The 23,243-nt window shown below is 39.3% G+C and overlaps 1 protein-coding gene across 4 annotated transcripts in view; it reads right to left on the bottom strand.

Annotated features, from left to right (window-relative positions):
• Positions 1-23,243, bottom strand: part of CREB5 (cAMP responsive element binding protein 5) — a 418,280-nt gene that overhangs the window by 329,429 nt on the left and 65,608 nt on the right. For 3 of the 4 annotated variants that reach the window (XM_025380685.1, XM_025380688.1, XM_025380686.1), the window contains exons 2-3: positions 10,337-10,408; positions 3,909-4,002 (exon numbers count right to left, since the gene is read on the bottom strand). In XM_025380685.1, the coding sequence (XP_025236470.1) occupies positions 3,909-4,002; positions 10,337-10,408 (166 nt within the window). Of the gene's footprint in view, positions 1-3,908; positions 4,003-7,640; positions 7,774-10,336; positions 10,409-23,243 lie in introns of those variants that run through there. The other variant, XM_025380689.1, reaches the window with a different exon arrangement.

Below are 23,243 nucleotides of genomic sequence, written 5' to 3' on the forward strand. Positions count from 1 at the left end.
CTTCTACATCACGACTTCCCTTACTATGAAATTATCCTTCTTCACAAAGAGAACAGCTGAAGGGAACAATTCACATCCATCATCACATTAGGACTCTAGAAATGCATCACGTGGACCAAATAAAGATGGGAGGACCCAGGCGAAGGGTTGTGCAAGTCTTTACTCTCAAAGTCCAACACTGTCATCTCCATTTGTGTCTCTACTCTGTCCCTTTGAATAAGGGGTTTATGTTTACTGTCTATCCAGAAGATAGGGCTTATTCTACTAAAACACGGAGACTGTCACTTTTAATACCCTACCTGATGGCATGTCAAAAATCATTTACAATCACTTTTTAGGAGTGACTCTACCTGGCCTAAATGAAATGGACCTTATGACAAAGCTGTGAAATTATTTCTGATCTTTCAACCTGTTGGAAACTTAGAGTATATTTATGACATATTAATGCCTTCCCCAACTACAATATTTACAACTAATTAAGGATAAGGTGATTTTCCAAAATTTTCCAAAATAAAGGTTAACCAGATATTCTGAAGTTTGTCATATAAATATCTATTATATTTTATCTTCTTAAAATATGACAAGCCTCAACTCATCTGAAATAAAATGTGTAATTGAATATTGCTTGAAAAAATAGTCCAGGAGGAACTTGAAGATTTTTGCCCTGATGTTCTGATTTACATTATTTTTATTATCATTGTTACTATATTGCAAGTCATATAAAATCATTCATCTTCATGAGAGGCCACAAAATATGATAAGGTAAATAAAATTTTAATGTGCTTGTTTGTTTCTTTTCCAGGACCAGAAGGCTTTAGTGTGAGTTCTAGCAATCTTTTAAGAAAAAAAAGTATTCTAATATCACATAAACACATAAAATAAAAGAGGAACTAATTTTCAAACTCATAAGATACTAAAACTCATCATGGACAGTATGACAAAATACAATTACAAACTAATTTGGCCTATGAACATAGTTTTAATAAAAATATACTCTGAAACTTTTAATAAATCAAATTTAAATCAAGCAACAGTCAAGTAAAATCTTGTCATATGTGTAATCATAATCCAATATGCCACAATTAGCATTATGGAAAATGAGGCTTGAGAAAAATAAACATTGAAGGATTTCCTAGGCAAAAAATTAAAAAATAACAAAGTAAAAATGCCCAACACAATAGCCTATTATAATTCAGGATGGACAATGTTGGTATATTACATCGAGTTCCCTAAGTGCAAAGAAATTCATCCAGACTGTATAGCTCTGCATTCCCTTCCAGTAAGAAAATTCTATGAAACTAAGAACATGCAAAGTGGGTAGCAAGTTTTAAAATTTAGCACTTCATTTCATTAGGAGTATTAAATGGCCTCACACCAACCTCAACATAAACCATGAGAAAGCAAAAGAAAATATGTCAATATATTACTCATGCTGTTTTTCCTCATATTTATTTCTCTCTTCATTTTCTCATTCTAAATTTGACATAATAAAAATTAGAGTTACTTTTCTCCAAATAATTTTCCACCTGGCACTGCCAGTGATTGGCAGCAACAGCCTCAAATTAATAAGGATCCGGTAAGAACAATTGCAAAGCTGCAAGAGATTAACCAAAAAAACCTGCTTTAGGCACTATATAGAAAAATGCTTCATTTCAGTGTTCACACATCTTCAGCTGCTCTTTCTCAGACCTTCAGATGGGGCTCCTTAGAGGACCATCCTGGCAGCCTGCCTGAAAGACTGCTCTGGTACTTACACTATAGTAGTAATCTCTCTACATAATCATCATTCCCTAAACTCACCTCCCACTCCTTTACCACCAGGCAACCTATTTGAGGGATCCAATTTGGGAAAAATAAAGGGAGAACTTTTTAATTTAAATATTGGGAATTGCAGAGTCTACAAGCTTGCTACTTGCGTATCTATGCTCACTGATGAACCATTAAGTTATACTACAGGGACTCTACAGAACATAACGGATACAAAACAAAAGAATAGGCCATCCTTCCTAATCCTTCTAGGCTGTTATAATTCTTATGAATTTGAGTTTCTCCATCTCTGTTTGTAGACTTAAAGAAAGAACAAACAATTTTTAAAGAGCAAGCTCATAGAAAAACAACAACGAACAAAGGCTGAGAGGTGGCAAGTGGTGGCTGAAGAGAAGGGCAGAGGCTGCCTTTGAACTCGGAGTCTTCCAAGCCAGAGCACATTGGCACTATCAACAAGTCACTGGATGTGTGGATGGCTCTGACACCGGGGGTACTGGGAGAATTTGACCGTGTCTATAAAGTGGCAAAGTCTGATGATGCAGTAGCCATGTGCGGGTCAGTGGGTTAGGATTGCAGGATCAAGGGCCCTCATCTTTTCCCTGTGTTCTGAGCCTGGGACAGAAGCTCCATCACCTGTGCCCTTTCTCCTCTGTCAGTAACAACGGGTTATAATAACCTGTCTGACAAAACTCGTAGAAGATTATTGATAATAGTGATGTCCTGCACATGTTTCCCAGAACTTAAAATAAATTTTTTAAAAAAGAATTTTAAAAAATTGTAATAACAAAGCACTTTTAAAATTAAAGTAACATAGAAGCACTAAATTACATGAGCTAGGCCTGGCAGTACAGTTTGTTTCTCTTCTAATACATTTAAAACATATCCATAGGTGTGCTAAGGAGAGAAGGGCTAAGGTGAAAAATTTCTAGCCTAAGAAGAGTAACAGGAAACTATTTGATTATCCTGCTAGGATTTATGCAACACTTTTCCTTACGTTCATTCATTGAATCTCCACAATAACAGGCTTGGCAGATACAATCATTCCCATTTTTTGGGAAAAGAAACTGAAGCCCAAAAAGGTTCAATAAGTAGCTCAAGGTCATGGCCAGGTGAGGCAAAGCCCAGGATAGAGTTCAGGTTCCTCACTCCTGTCCCTGCACTTTTTCTAATTTACCATACTACTCTCAAAATTAGAAGAAATCACAATTAGCTGATGGATTATTGGTATTATTTATTTCTGCTCACATTTGATGAGCACTTGCCGTTTCCATACATTCTCTCATTTAATCTCCCACATACGAGGCAGGTATTGTTTCCTAAGGACACCTTCACTGACCATCTCAATCCAAAAAGAGAGCTCATTCTACCAAAGTTGCATAGCACCTTTTCCTTAAAATACTCATTTGTATATGTCATGGATGATCCTTTATTTTAGCTAAGTTTTCATATGCATGCTATATTGTGATATCCTTGAGGACAGGAAGCATATCAATCTTTGCATTTCCCATGGCTCACAGAACAGTGCAGTGTGCATAGATGCCCAATTAACATTTGTTGCTTGAGTGTGATTACAGGTATGTATTTTTTTTTTTTTTTTTGAGATGGAGTCTTGCTGTGTTGCCCAGGCTGGAGTGCAGTGGCCTGATCTCAGCTCACTGCAACCTCCACCTCCTGGGTTCAAGCAATTCTTGTGCCTCAGCCTCCCGAGTAGCTGGGATTACAGGTGCATCCCACCATGCCCGGCTAATTTTTGTATTTTTTGTAAAGATGGGGTTTCACCATGTTGACCAGGCTGGTCTCACTTGAACTCCTGACCTCAAGTGATCCACCCACCTCAGCCTCCCAAACTGCTGGGATTACAGGTGTGAGCCATAGCGCCCAACCAGGTATGTAATTTTTAAAACAACTTATATAGAGCCAAGTTGCATAGTAATAAATATTTCACATTCTAGAAAATGAGAAGTTGCCGCTCTTCAATCACTTGGGTGAATATTACCTGATTTTATTTCTGCTATACCTTAGAAACGTGTACTTTCAAGGTGCACAATTTACCAGTGGGACTCGCCTACCAAAAGAAGAACAAGTACCTTGCACGGAACGGATCTGATCACCCAAAGCTTCTTTCCCTGATGGCTCCTTACCTGATAACATATTGTCTGTTTTTATTGAAGGAAACTTCAAAGTCATTTCATGTTTGTGCCTATGAATCATCAGATGGTCCTCTGTTGGGAAGCGCTGTCAGACAAATAAAAAAAAAAGGGAGGGGAGAAGAGGAGCCATTCAGTTTTAAAAAACATATTTACCATTATTGAGAAAAAGACTTATTTAGCATTGCAAACATGACAGGCAAAACAAACAAAAAAAAAACATTTCTGAAAAAGTGTGACAGCATGAGTAAGTGAAGTTGCAAGCCTTTTTATGCAAGCAAATGTGCTAGGATATTCCTTTAAATTACACCCAAATATATGCATTATAATTTTCATTAAAGTTTACCAAAGGGGTTAACTACAATTGCAGAAAAATCTGGCTGAGTACTAATAATAAGCAGAAAATTTTCGCCTTCTATACCTTCCCTGGGAACTTTTTTGAAAGGACTCTACTTCTTAGATAGATACTCCCTGGATATATCCAACTACACTGACTAATCAGTAAACTATATATTTCTTTAGGAGCTATGGGTTTGCACTTTAAACTTTGTATTTAAAGAATAAAACAGGAGGAAGTAAATGAACAATACTGAAGGTATTAAAATAACATATATACAAAAAATGAGCTGTGCCCTAATGCCTACCTAAGTAGGCAGCATTTAAAAAAAAGTGTTTAAATGAATGCTTATTTGTGGTCATGAAGTATAACTAATAATGGCAACATGACAAGTTAAAATTTTTCCATTTCTTCTTATACGTATGAGAAAACCATGTCCAAAACATGAAAGTGACTTTAGACCTGAGTAGCACTGGAATTTTGCAAAATCACTTGGAACTTTTCAAATGTAGTCAATGTTTTACATAATAGTGTAAAAATTAGGTGTAAGGTATGATAAGTATGCTAGACATTATCTATGAATTAACCAAAAATAGGAGAAAGGCATGATGAAAGAAAAGAATTGTGATTCAAGTCAGACTTTGGGAAAGAACTATATGCCATGCCTAATTATTTGACATATGTATCTACAAATGTACACCGTGAAATTTGTACAGTACATTTCCATTTATGAAGACTTTGCCCACCTATTATCTGATATTTTAAAATTACACATATGATTTTGGAGTAACATGACAAATTATTTTTAGTATTCTATGTTCTGTGCAACGTAATAAACCAATACTTATTTTTAAGTTTCAGGGAATGATATTATGGTTGTCAAAAATGCTGCTCCCAAATGTTTTTGGCTGTCTGACTTCTGGTCACATGGTGGGACTGAACTTTCTGGCCCTCTTGTGGTTGCATGAAGCCATGTGACTAGTTCTGCCTATTGAGTAATGAATGAAAGTGACATGTCACCCAGGGGCCACCATCTAATTCCTGGTGTAAGACCCTCTAGCATTCCCCCTTCCCTTTTGTTTTAACATGGCAACTAGCAATACTGGAAATAGTGGCTACCCAATCATCCTAAATCTCTGAGGCATTAGGAAAAGCATTTCTGAATTCTAAAGTATTATGAAGAACTTCCTGCCAATCTACAATTGAAATGTATCCTTGGGGAACAGAAATAAGCCTTTGTTGCTCTAAGCCATTGAAGCTTTGGGATAATTTGTTATTGTAGCAGATCCTAGCCTATCCTGCCTCAGACTAGTATGTTTGTAGTAACTGAACATAACAGAATATCTGCTTTATCAATGTCAAATGAAAATACAATATTTTCTGCTGAACATTTCCAAATCTTCAACAACTTAGAAAATCTTTCAGAGCTTCCTAATTCCTCAGGATAGTCAATATAAGTTTTAATTACATTTGTTCACTAGGGTAGAAATGTTTTCTGCAAATGGCATGGATTTATGTTCATGAGAATGAAGGAATTCTCTGGGCTGAATCATATAAAATATTCTAAAAGTAGTTCTTTGCATAAATATCACTTATTTACTTGCCATTTGTATTATACAAATTGGAGAGCACTGGCTTTTGCAAAACATGGTAATTATGCCAGATTTCTGAATATACTGAAGTTTGCTTTATATGACATGATTTTTTTTTTGCTACTGCTTCATCCACTCTCTTGGTCTATAACACTGTATAATGACTGCACCAAATTCGTAGCAGTACCACGTGTGATTTAGAGACTGGGTTGCCTAGTCTTTCTGCCAAACAACTAATTATGATTTTTGTTTCATATATATACAAAATATATACGAAATACACATATACATATATAATGTACTATAAAAATATTATATTTTACATATACACTATATTTCAGATATACTATATTTTATATGTATTTGTATATTCAAAAATATACAACATGGTAACAGCCTTCATTTCATATCTATAAGCCATTTTTTGACTTTGTAAAATAATAGCCTAAAGTAGGATATGAACCAGAATACTTCTTAAATAACAATAATTTCCATAATACAACATACTGACTATAATTACCTTCCAAGTGACATAATAAAGGACATCGTGATTTTTTTTTAATTCAGCAGGAACATAGCAGCAAATTGAAAATAACGAAAATACACAGTCTCCAACAGATATAGAGCTGAGAAAGGCCACTGGAATTCAGAACGTGGTTAATTCAGAAGGCAGAGAGAGAGTAAAATTAACATTGAGCTCTGTGAGATTACAAAGAGCAAGAGAAACTCTTCTTTCTGAGACAAAGATAGTGTCGAAGGAGCAATAACATAAAAAATCTCCCACGTGACTGTGGTGGCTCACGCCTGTAATCCCAGCACTTTGGGAGGCCGAGGCGGGTGGATCACCTGAGGTCAGGAGTTTGAGACCAGCCTGGCCAACATGGCGAAACCCCATTTCTACTAAAAATAAAAAAATTAGCCAGGCATGGTGGCACGTGCCTGTAATCCCAGCTACTCGGGAGGCTGAGGCAGGAGAATCACTTGAACCTGGGAAGCAGAGGTTGCAGTGAACCAAGATCGTGCCAGCCTGGGTAACAAGAGTGAAACACCACCTCAAAAAAAAAAAAAAAAAAAAAAGTCTCCCTCGTATTATAGCCCATTCCTAATAGAGCTAAGTTTCTTTCCCATGGGGGAAAAGGAGAGAAAAATCCTTTTGTTGCCCCCAGCACAGGGCAAGCACTGATAATTTCTATTTACTCCCCTTTCCAATTCTCAGTCATCCTGTCTTCTCAGTGCAGGTTCCCAGGCTGTGGGATGTCCCTAAAGTAAATACCATGGCCGCAACAATTGACTTGACTGTGAGTTTCTAATACCCCAGGAGACCTTTGTGACTCCTGGGTGACTGTTACATTTTCTTAATTCTAACACCTCTTCCATTGAAAGATGCACATATTTTTATAACAGCTTGTCAAGGAAAAAATACACTTCCACATTAAATGAAGACATCGAGTTTTAGAAGCATCTTTACATTTAAATCTGAAGTGGGGGAAGCTTGGAATTGTTCCTTAAAATCAAGAAACTTTGTCAATCCCAATTTCCATGTCTGTCTAACCATTTCCTCGGTCCACTCAGGCTTCTCAAGGAAATGACTTGCTCCTTCACCAAGAAGTTCAAGGTCATTCAAAATGAACTCCCTTCAACCTCTATTAACCACCTCTATTTCAGCATTTTCATGTCACTTCCTTGATTCTCTTTCCAACCCCTCCTTTCTCAGAGGAATTAGCACCCCCACTCCTCCCCAGGTTCATCTATACCCCTTATCTTCTGCGGATTAGCCATGTAAACCAGCATGCTCACTCCTTCTGTCTCACTGGTTTCTTGTCCTTGACAAACTCCAGCTTGGCTATCCTTTAATTTTAAAAAAGCTGTTTCCTTCTCAGGCTACCATTATATCACTCTGCTTCCCGTCACTGCCTAGTGCTCTTGAAAGAATCCTCTATGTTTGCCACCTCCGCTTCCTCACCACCCACTCACTCATTAATCCCTTGCAGTTTGGCCTCCGCCCCTGCTCCCCTCTCATAGGTTGCCGGCGAGCACCCAGCTGCCAAAGCCAACAGCCTGTGCCCAGGCCTCTAGCTGTCCCAGTTCTAGCAGTGCCTGACACCAGTGACCACATGTCTGTGGCATTCATTTCTTTCTACCTTACCTGTTGCCAGAAAGAAGAAGGGCTTAGAGCAATACATAAAATAATTTGGGAGAACATGGATTAGAAGAAGATGACCCCAAAAGAGAAGAGATCCAAAAGAAAGGAAGGCTAAAGCCAAAATGCAAATCAGAGGGTAGTCATTCTCAACCAGGGGCAATCTGGGCCCACAGGGGACATTTGGCAATGTCTGGAAACATTTTTGGTCATAACAACTGGGGAATGCTTCTGGGATCTAGTGGGAAGAGGCCAGGGATGCTGCTAAGCATCGTAAAACACACAGGACAGCTACCCAGGACATAGAATTATCCAGCCCCCAAATATTAACGGTGCCAAGCTTGGAAAATTATTTCATATAGTCCAATAACTAATGTGCAGCTCTCTTCTCTCTGACTTACCTAAATATTAGATATGGCTTACAGCCCCTTCCTTGAAACACTGTCCTCTACTGTCCTCCACAACCCTGGAGGTTGCTGGGAATCCTAACTCACCCTGAACCCTCTTTTGCCTTTGCTGGGTCTCTGGAGAGTCCCATTCCATTAAATGCCCCTTCCTTAGCAGAGACTAGCATTTACCTCCCCAAGTAAAGTCAATCCCTGTATTATACTCTTCAAGGTGGCCTATGGTCTTCCTTCATGGAAAATTGCAATTGACTAATTAAGTGATTTACTGATCATGTGACTATAGACTTGATTCCTAAACTAGAAGCTCTGTGAGGACACAGACACAAATGTCTTGTGATTACTGTTTCCCCAGAGCAATCAGATTGCCTGGCATATAGTAGGCTCCCAAAAAATGTGTTGAGAGATTTGAGTTGAATCAAACTTAGTGTGACATTTTCACCACCAAAGCAAAGCAAACTGCTCAAATTATCTGATTCCCTTTGGCTATCAAGACTTCTCTTTAAAGAAGCTGAATGGGAATCCGTTCTACCTTAGGAATTAAGTTTTAACTTAGTTACCCTAGTAACTTAGTAAAGTGACACTCTGTATCCACAATGAAGAGTCCTGGTCTAGCAGGATTTTTACCAGTTACTTGTCACTCTGTTTTTTCCTAGTGTTTTCTTCTTCAAAATCACCTCCTAACCAGTTTGCTTCAAAATAATTTTTGCACTGCTCTTGCTATTTATAAGTTGGAAATAAGCATTGACATAAAGCCCCTGGTGTAACTTCTAGAACCTGAGCAAAGGACTCTGGTTGTTCAGTCAATGGTTGATAACACCAGCAACAATGTCTTATATTTCAATGACCTCTTCCTTCCAAAAGACTCCCAGAATCCTCCACAAACTCCCTGGGGAGGTTAATAAGAAGGGTCCTCAATGAACCCTTCTTAGTAAGCTCTCATCTGACTGCTAAGCATTGCTCCACGCTCTACTGCGAACCCCACCACATGAACAGCCAGGAGAGTGAGGCAAAGAGTGTAACTCGCCACACCTGAAAGACTCCTGTGCTCTGGGTTCCAAACTTGTCCTATATCCCACAGAATGAAGATCTAGGCATGAGAGTAACCACGTGTAGTCATTTTCCAATGACTGGAATGTGGAGATACCCAAAGGGTCAAGAGTAGAAAAAGTCACTGTCACGTTCCAAAGGTAAAGTGCAAAACTCTGATTTTAGGTGATGAATGTTTCTAATTTCTTTCAAAGAGATAGATTCCAATATAATAATAGTAGCAGCAGCAATAGTAGTAACAACAGTGGACAATAATTGAGCTCATATTGTGTGCAGACCCTATATTAAACAGTCTACCGGCAGTATCTCATCAAATTCCCACAGTAATCCCACTTGATGGAAGCCATCAGAGCATAAAAGAGATTTAGTCCAACACAGCAGGACAATTTCCCTCTTAAAGTTTACATACATAGGAAAACTATAGACTCTACAAGAGTTATAGGGAGTTTGGGGGTTTTTTTACTCAAATTGGAAAACAAAACAAAATAAAATTTAACCTGTGATGTTAAGCTATTTCATCAGTAATCTCGAAGCCCAGCCAGTATATTCAAGTGGCTTTTGTAAAAGTAAGCACTCTCCTTCCCTCTTTCTGAAATGATGGCCCTGCATATTTGCTGGGCAGGATACACCTGGCTTGCTTCCAGGAGGAAGTTAAGGGCAGAAATGCCCAACACTGCTACTTCTCAGGGGATGAGAGGGAAGTATTTCAAACTATTCAAAACAGAATATAATGATGGCGATGAAGATGATGATGATCACGATACTGATGGGGAGGGGGACTTTGGTGGTGTCTTGGTAAAGAAGGAAAGCCCAGGGCGGGCATGATTGCCGGGTGAGAGTTGCTTCCCTTTTGGAAAGTAGGCTCTGCATGTCAGAGCACGGAGGATCCGCACACTCACCTGGGAGCAGCCTGGGGCACTGCAGACAAACGGCCTCTCCTGCTCCAAATTCATCTTGGATTCCTCATAAATCTGAGGGATCAGAGGGAAAGGGAGGAAGGAAAAAAGAAATCCATGAATATCTTCTGCTTCCACCTGAGCAACATGAGAAAGGCAATCACTCAGAGCCCCCTTTCTATGCCAATACCAAAATTAGATGAGCAGAATATTAACACGAATGCGCACAGGCCCTGATTGGCTGTAGTTCTTTGGGCTCACCTAGGTTGGGCTCCTATTGTCCTTTACTTGAGTGCATATTAACTGTACTTGGAAGAAAACTGCTATGGGGGTGGTCGCAGCAGAAATCCTCCCTGTGGAAAACCACCTGGTGGGTGTTACTACCAGGGAAGATCACACCTGTGGAGGAAGGTTCTCAGACAAAGCGCACACCAACCCTTGTTCAGTACTGCTGAAAGCTTTTGGGATTTGCTCCTTAGGACAGCAAGAGGGGTGGCAATCACTGGGTAACTGCCAGTGTGAAAAGGCCACCCCTGAGCAACAGGCAAAATGAGACGCCCACAATCACCCCAGCAAGCTTCAGCATTCCCAAGGGACTACAGCGTAGCTGTGGCGCCAGATTAGCAAGCGATTCTGGTGGTGAACCGTGATCCTCAATTCCCTCTCATCTCAGGCATTTGATGTGCCTCAACAAAAGTTATCCAAGTTATGCAGGAGTAAATAGAAATTCAAAAAATTCCAAAAACATTACGTTGGATATTTCATTAATTTGGCCTCATAAGCTGACTTGAAATTAATATCAGATTAAGGTTGCTGCGCCCTGATCCAAATACATCATCTGGAATAAGGTAGCTTTCAGGAAAAAAATCTTATAATCAGACAGGCATGGTGGCTCATGCCTGTAATCCCATGAGGGGATACTGGGGCGGGCGGATCATAATGTTGGATTGCTAATGTAGTCTAATCTGAGGCGGGTGGATCATTAAGGTAACCAGCACTGAGGTCAGGAGTTTGAGACCAGCCTGGCCGTCATGGTGAAACCCTATCTCTACTCAAAATACAAAAATTAGCCAGGCATCGTGGTGCACACCTGCAATCCCAGCTACTCGGGAGGCTGGGACAGGACAATTGCTTGAACCCCGGGAAACGGAGGTTGCAGTGAGTCGAGATCACGCCAGGGCACTCCAGCCTGGGTGACAGAGCTTGCTCCATCTCAAAAATAAACATCAGACACACGTTAAATTACACTGTAGTCTTTTCTTATGTAGCAGTTCAGTTTTTGTTTGTTCGTTTTTTAAATAAAAATAGAGACAAAGTCGTGCTATGTTGCCCAGGCTGGTCTTGAACTTCTGAACTCAAGCAATCCTCTCACCTTGGCCTCCCAAAGTGCTGGGATTACAAGCATGAGCTACCACACCCTGCTGTAGTTCAGTTCTAAGGCGCATACATTAGGCAAAAATTGAATGTAGTCAAAATTACCTTTGCAAATCCTCCCAAAAGCCAATATAAGTATAGCATACATGGTTTTGTGGTTACCAATCCACACAGTAACATATATATATATATATGTGTGTGTGTGTATATATATATAATAGGAGATACGCATTTAGTTATTTAAGTTACACAATTTAAATAATTTTCTATGTCATACCCCCCCTTTTTTTTTTTTTACCATTTTTAGAGTTATACTTGTGTGTTACATTACTGCTAACAGTATATGGGTATATTACTGAATTAAAACCTACTGCTTCTACTGTGCACACAGGAAGTAATTTGCCTCTTTAAAATGCCACCTGTAGGTGATTCCAATAGGATTCACAAGTCACCTTGTCCCCTGAAATAGGAAGTTCTACTTGGAGTCATAGAATAATCACTCTTTGTCTGAAGGAAGCTTCATTATCTTTCAACCCAAACCAATTATATGGTACTTTGTATATTGTTACCACCTTTCCCCCGCAAACACTAATATTTTTGGCAATATTCTTTGGGAAAATATATGTATACTTTCACTTTTCTGAAGCACAAAGTGAAAAGACTTGCCTTAGATAACACTGTCAGTCAGATATTTTAAAGCAATATAAAGGAAATTTTAAAATGTAAACCTATTCAAACCACTATTTCTCACAATTATACAACTTTCACAGAGCGATGCATTTTCACTCTCCATTTGGCCACCCATGAATACAGAGATTACCATAATTTTATAGCTTTCCTGTATTAAGCATATTGTTTAAAATCCTTTACTGTATCATATTTAGAAGAAGAAAGAAACACAAGTATCTTTGGGATCTTTCTGCTTGCCCTTGTCTGGGGAGTGTTGAGCAATTAAAATAACTTCTCACCTTTCACTGTTCATTTGATTTTGCCATCTGTGATCATACAGCATCTCTCTTCCCCACTAGGAATACTGAGAACATACTACTAAGTCTCAAAATAAGGGGTGACTTTAAAGCTGAGAAAATGATTTTGATCCAAGACAAAATAAACAACAGAGTTGTCGGGCTATCCATTAATTAACTACATCTTAGTTTTCTAGTAAATTCATTTAAATGCTTTCCTGGAACTTCTCTGTCTCTGTAGCCTTCCTCTGCCTGACCACTGCCAGATCATTTAATTACTCCATGCCTAAGGCCCATACCTTAATGAGAGGGGTATAAAAACCAACCTTCAGCAACCTCATTCTCATAATATTGGCTATGGAGCCTGGTAGATATTTTCAAATTATGGAGAAAGGTCTGTATATTCGTGTGTTGTTTGCCGGGGTTTTTTGGGCAAGTGTTACTGAAACCTCACTCTAATATTAAATATTATCTATTTATAAAATTACAAAATATAAAGTACTATCTTATTTGCCTAAGATGAGTCTTTCTTGGATGCCACTTAAGAGCTTTAGTTGCTAATGTAGAATGTTATTCTTACCAGGTAACATTAGATGATGTGACGGTAAAATGAGAAAGTTTCATATGTGCACATTTATGGCCTACATCTGAAAGTGGTAATTAATGATAATAATTAGATTAATGTCCAAGCAACAGAAATGATCAAGACTGGAAGTGCTACTGCTGAAAGTTTAAAGAGATTCATTAATAAGCCAAAGTAGGGAAGAGATTGACCAAGCCCAGACACTTAAGTATGAGGAGAAAGTATTTTTCTACCATAATCCAACTCCATCCCAATCCCCGGCCCACCAAAGTACTGACCTTCCCCAGAAATTCAGGCCCGTAATGCTAATACTGTGGCAATTCTTTTTGGTGTCAACATTGTTTGCCTTATCTTAATTAATGGCTGCATTTGCATATGAGCTGCAGCAAATACTTTAGAATTACAGGATGATGCTGGTGCTTGAAGACAACAAAAGGCTCAGCCACATAGATTCTACTGTCTTAATTGAGTCTTCATGATGTGGATGTTATGTTTAGAGGAATACGAGCAATCTAATCTGTTAGCCACCGAGATATGTCAGCATAAGAAATCATGCCTCAGAAGACACAAGTTGAGAAATACAATTTGTCCTCAAATCACTTAGAGTTTAGTCATTGATAGGTTCTACTGTGTTACAATTGTTATGTTACTATTTTATTTTAAAACATAAGTGAGTCTGTATCAATGTATTACATGCCATGGATCCCATGGACCAAATATGTTTTAGCAACATAATACTGGAATAAAAGTCTTCAAGTGGAGTGGCAGTTGCTAAAATAAGTTTTCAGTGATTAATAAGGTCTGAAGTGAGTGGGTGTGTATATATAAGTGTGTGAACTTCAACTGCTTTATTCTGATGCCCTGCAGTTCCCACATTTAGCCCTCTGCAAATAGCATTCTCTTGCTAATTCCTTTCTGTGTAGGTGTTTGCAATAGTTTTTCTAAATGGTACCTCTCTACCATGTAGGCTTTATTACTTTTATCAACGAGTATGATCTGGTCTAGTGTATTAGTCAAGAACCATGGTTTATTTTTATGGTCTATTATTATGGTTCTTTTCTAGCACATATTGTAATAATTATTCTCTCAAACAGACTCTTATTAAATAAAGCCCTGCATAGATTCTTTAACCATTCATCAGGTGGGGGCAAATTACTCAGACAGGATTTGAACGAGGCTGTTCTCTCTCGGTCCTCATCCTCTCATTTCCCATTCAGTTGTTTTACTGGCTTGGATTTTTTAATGAACCAAGTTTTGCTTGGCAACTGCCATACCCTAAGCTCCACTGCATAAAGCTTACATAGTAGGCGTTCAATAAATATTTGTGGAATGGATAATGATCCTGAATCATCACAATACACTGCCCCAAACAGTTTGCCTATTCTCCACTCCTGAGGCAGTGGTTTTCAAACAGTGTTTGCCCTGAATCAAGTTATTGGTGAGGTAAGTAGTTTTGGGGACCACTCAGTCTACCTGTTGACAGTTATGGCCAGAGAAGAAATCTCTCCAGATTTCATGGAAAAAAGTCAAAGGTGCTTTCAGTAGAAACAATGAGTGAATCTAGTTTTATTCAATCTCACAAGTAAACATATTAATTCATTATAAATTGTCTGTTAATGTTGCCATAGACATTGACATCATTAAAGTCCAGTTTATTAACCACATGTGGGCTGAGTATGACCCCCATGAAGCACCTTTGGAAGACACTGAGTAGTCTGATTTCTTTGGTTAGACATTGTCATAATTGTGGCAGATGCTGCCTCATCATTTAACAGTTTCTAAACACTACTCATTTTTGTTCCTCTTTTCCAAAATTCAGATTCAATAGTCAATTAGAAAAAATGCCCCCTAAGTTTAATTTCCTTCAAATTTGGGAAAGATAACAAAAAAACTCTGATAACAAACCCTAATAGTACATAAAGTGAGTTGAGGTTTTTTATGGTTGACAAGGAGATGACAAGCTTGATTTACAATTCAAACCCTCGACTGCCACTGGATTCCTCTGGCCTCACAATGAGCAAGAATCTCTTTCATTGTTCAGTGTTTGACCCCACAAATTCCTGGTCTAAAATGGGAAATCGTCCACAATGGTTCATGCAATCCATTCAAATGCTTTGCCAGCCATTTAGGGATATACTTGGAAATACCATTTCACGAAAGGCAAACACTGCAAAAAGCAAATGATACTGAAAACGTGGACAGCCTACACAGTATACTGTAAATACCTATTGTAAACTTAAGGGTAACAACTAAGCCCAAAGAGGGGGAAAATTGACATCATCTGGTTTGCTGTAATCAGCCAAGAGTGATGTTTGCCCATGTAAATTGTAGAAAGTCATTACTAATCCCTAGTTAACATCAAACTCTAATCTTAGTGGGATGGCACAAGTTTCCTCCATTCACAGCAGATGGACTCATACAGTGATATTGAATTTGCAATAGTAAATAGTAAGACACTACAAGGGCTGTTCTAATCTGAAAACCTGGCATGTACTCTTTTAAATACCCAAAGTTATAGGAACTTCAAAGTTACGACCTGAAATCGTGAGTATCAGTGAGCACTAACAATAATATGGCTACGTCCCCATCACCTCTGATATTGTTAATCTGGAAATGAATGCATTATAGATCTGAAAGGGGGGCTTGAATTTTAATTGTGATATTGACAACATTTGTCAGCATTTATCACTCTACTGTGAGTGTGGGAAGAGACTTCTTGGCAGGACTCACATGAAACAGATCGTGCTGCTTTGTTGAGCTTATGAGACCTCAGAAGGGTTCCAGAGGAGGAAACTGGACCTTCCTGAAATGCCAAAAACAGCTGGAAAACAGGAGCACCTTAAGTCAGTCACACTGTGTGACACTCCACATCAATCCTGCTTTCTTCCTGGGAACAAATGTTGTTTATTAATTAAATTAGTTAAGGCCATGGCCAATTTGCACTTCGTGTTTCTGAAACAAAGCAAATATTTATCTCAATACATCTGTCAGAAGGGCAAGGGGACACACACAATAATAACCCAACACACATTCACCGAAAACACACTCTATTTACTTTCTTCAAAGATGCCTGGTTCTACTTGCAAAGCAAGGATGCAGGTAGGTTATCCCCACATGTGGCTAGCTGTTGGGAAGGAATTATATATGCAATTTGGAGCTAACAATGTCTTTCTTTGGGAGGGATATTGCATCTTTCATTATCTTATTTGCTCATCTGCAAAACAGTGCCATTGTAGTAAAACACTGTAGAACAGGACCATTCAAAGAGGTATTACGTGAAAACATAACTCTTGGGAGCTAACTGTAAATTAAGAGAAAAGTAAGCCCTCTGGATTTCAAATATATCTTTATTTTTCAAACCTGAATATCACAATTTCCAATAGAAAAATAAACACCTTGAATTTCCATCCAAGAAAATCAGCTACTTTGTGTGTGTGTTTGAATCCTTCTGTGTGTCTGTGTGTGTGTCTCTCTCTTTCTGTGGGCATCTCCCCTGTCTCTTTGCGTGCCTATTTCTCAGTGTGTGCCTTTCTCTCCTCTCTTTGTGTGTTTGTTTCCTTATGCCTGTCTGTCTGTCTGTCTCACACAGACACACGCATATACTCATTTTATCAGTAGTGTTCTTACCGCATTACTGGTAAAAGGATCTAGTGGGCTTGTTTCCTGTTGCAGTGTTATTCTTGAAGCGGACTGCTGTCAGAATCTGAATTTCATTGGGCTATTATTATTTGCAGCTGTGTGACCTTTTTAACCCTGCTTTAAAAGTGACATTTCAGCCCTCAAGCTTGAAACGCCTGAATGCTACAAGGTTTTCAAACCAGAGATTTACACAGGGAACAAGACCAAGCGTGGGACTGTACCTTATAAGCGAACATTTCACCAGAACTTGGCGTGAAGAGGATGTGTTCCTGGGCAGTTTAGAGCCAGTAGTCTCCCCCAGAAGGCCTGAACTTGACACATAACACTGTGGTTAAAGACTACTATTCTGTTCAAACCAGAAAAAATATCCCTGTTCTTCAAAGATATTTGCCATCCCCTGGTATCCCAAAAGCTCAGAATCCTACAACCTGAATCAGAGCCCCCTTTGGGATTGCGTCACACTTTGTGTTATGCTTAGGGGCTGTCAGAAGTTCCCCTCCAATGAGGCCCACTGTTCCCAGGAGGAAGGATTTCCAAACAGCTTTTGTCTCTGGAAACTAACCCGGGTCTTACTTCCCAGAGGGGGCCCTAACAGGAGAGAGTGCTGGGGGCTCACCTCCTCTCACGTACTTCTGCAGAGGTCTGTGGTTTTATTTATGTGGCGTTTATGCTGTGTATAGAAAAACATTCCAGTGGGATTGGGTTTTCATATGTTAGATTCCTCTTTCTTTCTTTTTTTTTTAAAGTTTTCCATATGTTTCTTTAGATCGGAGGTATTTTTTTCAAAGTTACTGGCTAATTCTGATTTTTGTTTCACATAATCCTGTCTTATAGCTTTCCTCTCTATGGGTTCAATAGTTCAGAACATACTTGGTAATAAGCACTTGTGTGAAGCATGAGAGACATTGTTGAGTAAGTCACTGAATGCATGTGAGCTGCATTTAGGTCCTTGTCCCCTTGTTGCCATCTAGTACAATACACTTTCTTGCAGAAGACATCACATCTCTAAAAAAAAGTTTATTTGACATGTGTGTGGTTAACAAAACACTAGTGTAGAGATACTTAGGTTTTGAAGGAAATATTAAACGTAACCAAATAATTTGGCTTGCTTCTAATGGGACTTAACATAACCTCAGAAAACACGCCGAATGGTGGCGAACTCTCTTCCTTTTTACCTGCTGTCACCGTGCACAAAAAGGAAAGAAAAAAAAAAAGGAAAACTGAGAACAAAACATAGCCAAGGTTTGGGTTGACACTGTCATCTTTATTTTTCCAGAAAAGAAAATATTTCATTGTAATTTAAAATAACTGCCCTCATGAACTCCTGAGAGAAAAGACTATGATAGCAAAGAAATTCAGTGCAAAACTGGATCATTCTTCATACTGGTGAAAAGCAGCTTGCCTTTTGGAAAATCTAAGAAAAAGGTCAGCTGTACAGTTTTCTCTTCTCCCTTTGTGCCTTACTACAGTAAAATTTGCCTCTTTAGAATTGGAACACATTCCCAAACGGTACTACTCTGCCTCGAGATAGATACTTTTCAATGCATTTTGAGTGCATTTGATTTTTAAACAATTTTCATGTAAAATAAATCTCTTTAAATATTCTTAAGAGTAACAACTTTTCAGTCTAGTCTTAGTTTTCTTTTCACACATGCAGATGATTTTTATTGGATAATGTTGGGGTTTTTTTTGGATTTTTATTCTAGATAAGTATCTATATCTTCAGCAACAATATACATTCGGTCCATCCAATGTATGGGCTGAAGTCATACTCAAAACATCCGAAAATGTATCTTTTTCTGCATGAATATGAGCTACCACACGTGAGACTGCATCAAGCCCAGTGATGCCCAAGCCAGACCACTCTACTTTCGGCGAAACCGGGAAGAGACTATTTCATCTTACCATTAACTCTTATGATGACATCTACTGACTTCCTCTTGAAAGACATTTGAGAATGATAGTATCAAACTGGGTGCTTTTTTCCCTTGATCCCAGCAGAAAGCTGGGGCATTCCCAGGTTGTATTCTAAAGTAGCCAGCAGTTGTGTTCTGAGCCTGCGACAGCTCACGGTGTCCGTTGAACACAGGGTAAAAATATACCGAAGCCTTGTTTCAGATTCCTCACACATTCTGCTTCAAATGTCAAGCGTGCGAACAATTGACAGTACTAGGAGGTCACTTAAAGGCCGTGTTAAGGCAAAAATCTTATGCCATCCGAAGATGCTCTCATCATTCAAACAAGGTTCTCGTTCTAAATGTTAGCAAAAGGCACATTTCATCTGTCTGCCTGGAAAAGGCATCATTTCCTTGGGTGGCCCAGTAAGGGGATTTGGAAATATGTGAAGCCAATTATTGACTGCTATTATTACTGAGGGGGTCACTGTGGCATTTAGTGGGAGGGGGCCAGGGATATGGGATATTCCGCAATGCACAGGATGGCTGGATCTATGCAACACTGGAGTCTCCTGATCTGATAGCCAATAGTGTGGCTTTTGCAAGAATAATTAGAGTATAAGTACCCACAACTGCCTCACCCATGCCACCCAGTTTAGGGTAAAAGGCAAATTAAGAATAAGACAACAGGATGAGTGAGGCAATGAAAACAAAGACCACATACAGAAGAGATGAAAGGGACTAAGTGCGTCCCCACCTCTTTATACTTTTCCAAGCGCTCTAAAAAACTCGGGCAAAGTTAAGCTTATGACAAGGCCAGATTCAATGCCAATTAAAACTTTATGAATATTCAAAAAAGTATGTGAAATTATCATTCCCTGTCAGTGTGAGGGAGGGCTGGGGTCTGTTGCCAACACTTAAACTAAGCATAAGCATACTCTTGCAGGTTCAATCCATAGAGGAGAGAGATGACTAAGCTGGTATCAATTAAGGTGGCTTTTTCTAGGTAAATGATCTGGTTTGGCCACCTACAGCTCCCACTGTCCAGATAACCTTTATCTAGAGCAGTGTTGACTCAACAGTAGCAAAAGAAGGAGTTGCCCTAACATACAAATATATCTCCTGCTCCAATGCCTTTCCACTTGTGATAATTGCCTTGTTGATTTTCTATTATTCCTGAGAGGACAGCTCCAACATAAAGAATGTGTTTTCCTTTTTTTTTTTTTTTTTGTACTTAAATAGAAAACATCACAAGCTTCTAAATTCCACTTTAACGTTGCTGGCACCATTAGCCCTCCACTCACAGAATACGTATTAGGGAAACTTTTGCCTCTTAACCAACTTCTCAGTAAGAAAGCTTAATCAGTCCAAAAGAGCAAAAATACACACACATATACATATTTTTTTCTTTTGGCCTGTTTTCTTATTGAGAAGTTTATATATAATATATATAAATATGTATATCTATTCACACACTTTACAGGGATTCTTTCATCCTGATAAACAAGCTTAAGACTCGAAACTCATGCCTAGCTCATATTGTAACATGAGGGAGGATACTGATCGCATAAGGAAGCAACTACAAAACTCTAGGCCCACCTTTCTGCACAAGGTTCACCAGAGTGAAGGATCATTAAACATTTTTAAAGTGCAGAAATGAGCTGTGTGGGGTTTTGTGGGTTTTGTTTGTTTGTCTGTTTGTTTTGAGACATGGTCTCTCTCTGTCACTCAGGCTGGAGTGATCATAGCTCACTGTGGCCTCAAACTCCAGGGCTCAAGGGATCCTCCCACCTCAGCCTCCCAAGTAGTTGGGACACCACAGGTGTGCACCACCACACCCAGCTAATTTTTTAGTTTTTGTAGAGATAGCATTTCCCTGTGTTGCCTAGGCTGGTCTCAAACTCCCGGACTCAAGCAATCCTGCTGCCTCTTCCTCCTAAAGTGCTGGAATTACAGGTGTGAGCCACCATGCCCACCTAATAAGTTGTGTTTTGGGGGATTCCTAGAGTATTTCCATGGACTAGAAAAGTCCTTCATGTCTTTCTCAACTTCCTACTAAACAAAAGAATCACTCACTAAAGCCTGCTAATCCACTAAAACACTCTGGGAAAAGCACATGGAAGGAAAAGGCCTTTTCCTTGAACCCCACCACCCAGGGGAGGTTAACACTGTGCCAGACTTCAACTCATCAAAAGGTCCAAGCCATTAACAAACAAACGCAGGGACTTTTCTTTTTATGCCCCAGGGCTCAGGCCCCCAAACAACAGCACCATTTTCAAATCCATACTTCAAATCAGCATGAAAAGGGAAAGAGGATTTCTTTAAACGCCCCTGTGCTCCCAAACCTAGGAGTCCTTCCTAGGCATGAATGTGGTCTCTTTGCTCAGGGCAGTGTAGATAACATGCTGGGAAAAACCCAGAACCTGGATGAAAGGGAAAGAAAAAAGGGGAAGAGGGTACAGGCAGCACCCAGCAGGGGCATTGGAGAAGGCCTATGAGACATGCTTATTGAAAGGCTGAAGAAAGGGGAAGGGAAAAGGCTAGCCCCTAAATCCACACTAGGAAATTGTGGCTGCCCTTGATGGGGCATTGTTCACAAACTGCTTCAGGGAAAGTGGCCTGTGGACAGTGATTGATTACCCATCACAGTGAACTTGTTCAAACACGGTTCAACTTGGGCACACACCAGGGGCAGAATCAGAAACCAAGGACACGGGTCTCATTCATTCATTTCTTCCCCACATCGTCACTGAGCACCTACCATGCATGAGGCCCCATGCTAGGAGAATGAAGGCTTGGCACAAACAGTCCCTGCCCTCTGGGCAATGATTCTCCAGTAGGAAAGGGAAGCGTGCCCAGATGTCTATGGTGGAAAGCAGAATTTTAATGACCATAAAGTACTTTTAGTAAAGTACTTTGAGAGTTCAGAGGCCATGAGAAAGCAAGACTGTTTCATTAACTACATCAAATATCATATCATCTCTTTTTTTACAGCTAAATATTTCTCATAATAAGATGCCAGTTCAAGTTGCACACACACATATAACCCCTGAGCAATATTTTAATTCTTTTAGGAGTAAGGATTTTGTTTGCTTGTTTTTTAAATTTAGGCTTTATTTTGCTTTGAATGCTGAAAAAGTAAAACTGCATTATTTATGGTAAACCTAACATTGTGATTAGTAGACCAGATTTTATGTTAGAAAATAAACAATTAAATCTCAGCTCCCTTGCTAATTAGCTGTGGGATCTTAGGCAAGTTACTTAACTCCTCTGAATATTAATTTTCTCCTATAAAAAGATACTATAGGTGATACTGATTTTATCTGACTCAGGGACATTGGGAGGATCAAGTGGGATATTCAGGAAAGCACCTCATAAATGTAAAGTGCTGTGAAATGTTGGTTACTGTTTTTATAGTACAGTCAACTTGCAGACATGGACTTGCAGAGGTGGCGCATGGCACAGAGTTATGTATACACTTCATGGCATATGTTGAGAGATTGAAGATTCCAAAGGACGTTGAAGGTTATGATCTTTTAAGAGGTCCTGACTTGACAATTCTCTGATAATCTAGCAATTATCAAGCAAATCCTGATCTGCCAACTTTTTACTTGAAGGTTCCCAAGTAGAATTATTTTATCTTCTACGTGATCTCGAGAAGGACCTTGGAGACAAGTCTGCGTTCCAACTTGGCTCTGCCACATACCAGTCAACCTATGAGCTTGGGTAGGTTTTGTCTGTGTGTTTGTTTTTCATTTCACTGCATTGGGCTCTTTTACAACAATGACAATACCTACTTCTCACAGTTGTTACAAAAGTTAAATCGCTGCCGGCCTACAGACGGGTGTAATAGGTCACGTGACTCTGGGGTAAAGTGTGGCTGTTGGAACCTGAGCAAGCCAGGCAAGAGGAACTCCTCATCCTGGGCTGGAGGGGCTGGGGATGGAGCTGCACATGTCTGTTTTCCTTCCTGAAGATGGCTCCTGGCCATAGAATACAAGTAAAGTGCTTTGCTGGCAAGGCCACGTCCCCATATGTGCCTGGCTACCCTGTCCCTGCAGTCCCAACCCCAGCCAGGCAGGAAGAGTTCAGAAGGCCCCTGGATAAGATGAGAAACTCAGCCTTCTTATCAGTAGGTGCTTTAGGCTTACCTGGAGGCACTGGATATAAGACTGACACAGATTGTGACACCCTCTTTATACCTACTCTCCACTTGAACTATCAAAAAAAAAAAAAGTCCAATCTTCTTTTCATTATTACATTTTCGTTAGTACACTACACTTTCTTAATCTTAACACTTATTCTTATTTTCACTCTTCCTTATTTTTTTCTTTTCTTTCTCTCCTTTTGTTCCCCAAATATCCTATGTGATATTTAATTCTAAAAATGCTACTTTTTCTAAAAAATAGAGATGGAGTCTCACTATGTTTCCCAGAAGGCTTTTGAACTCCTAG

This window comes from Theropithecus gelada, chromosome 3, assembly GCF_003255815.1.
Source record: "Theropithecus gelada isolate Dixy chromosome 3, Tgel_1.0, whole genome shotgun sequence".
In the NCBI taxonomy this organism is placed as follows: Eukaryota; Metazoa; Chordata; class Mammalia; order Primates; family Cercopithecidae; genus Theropithecus; species Theropithecus gelada.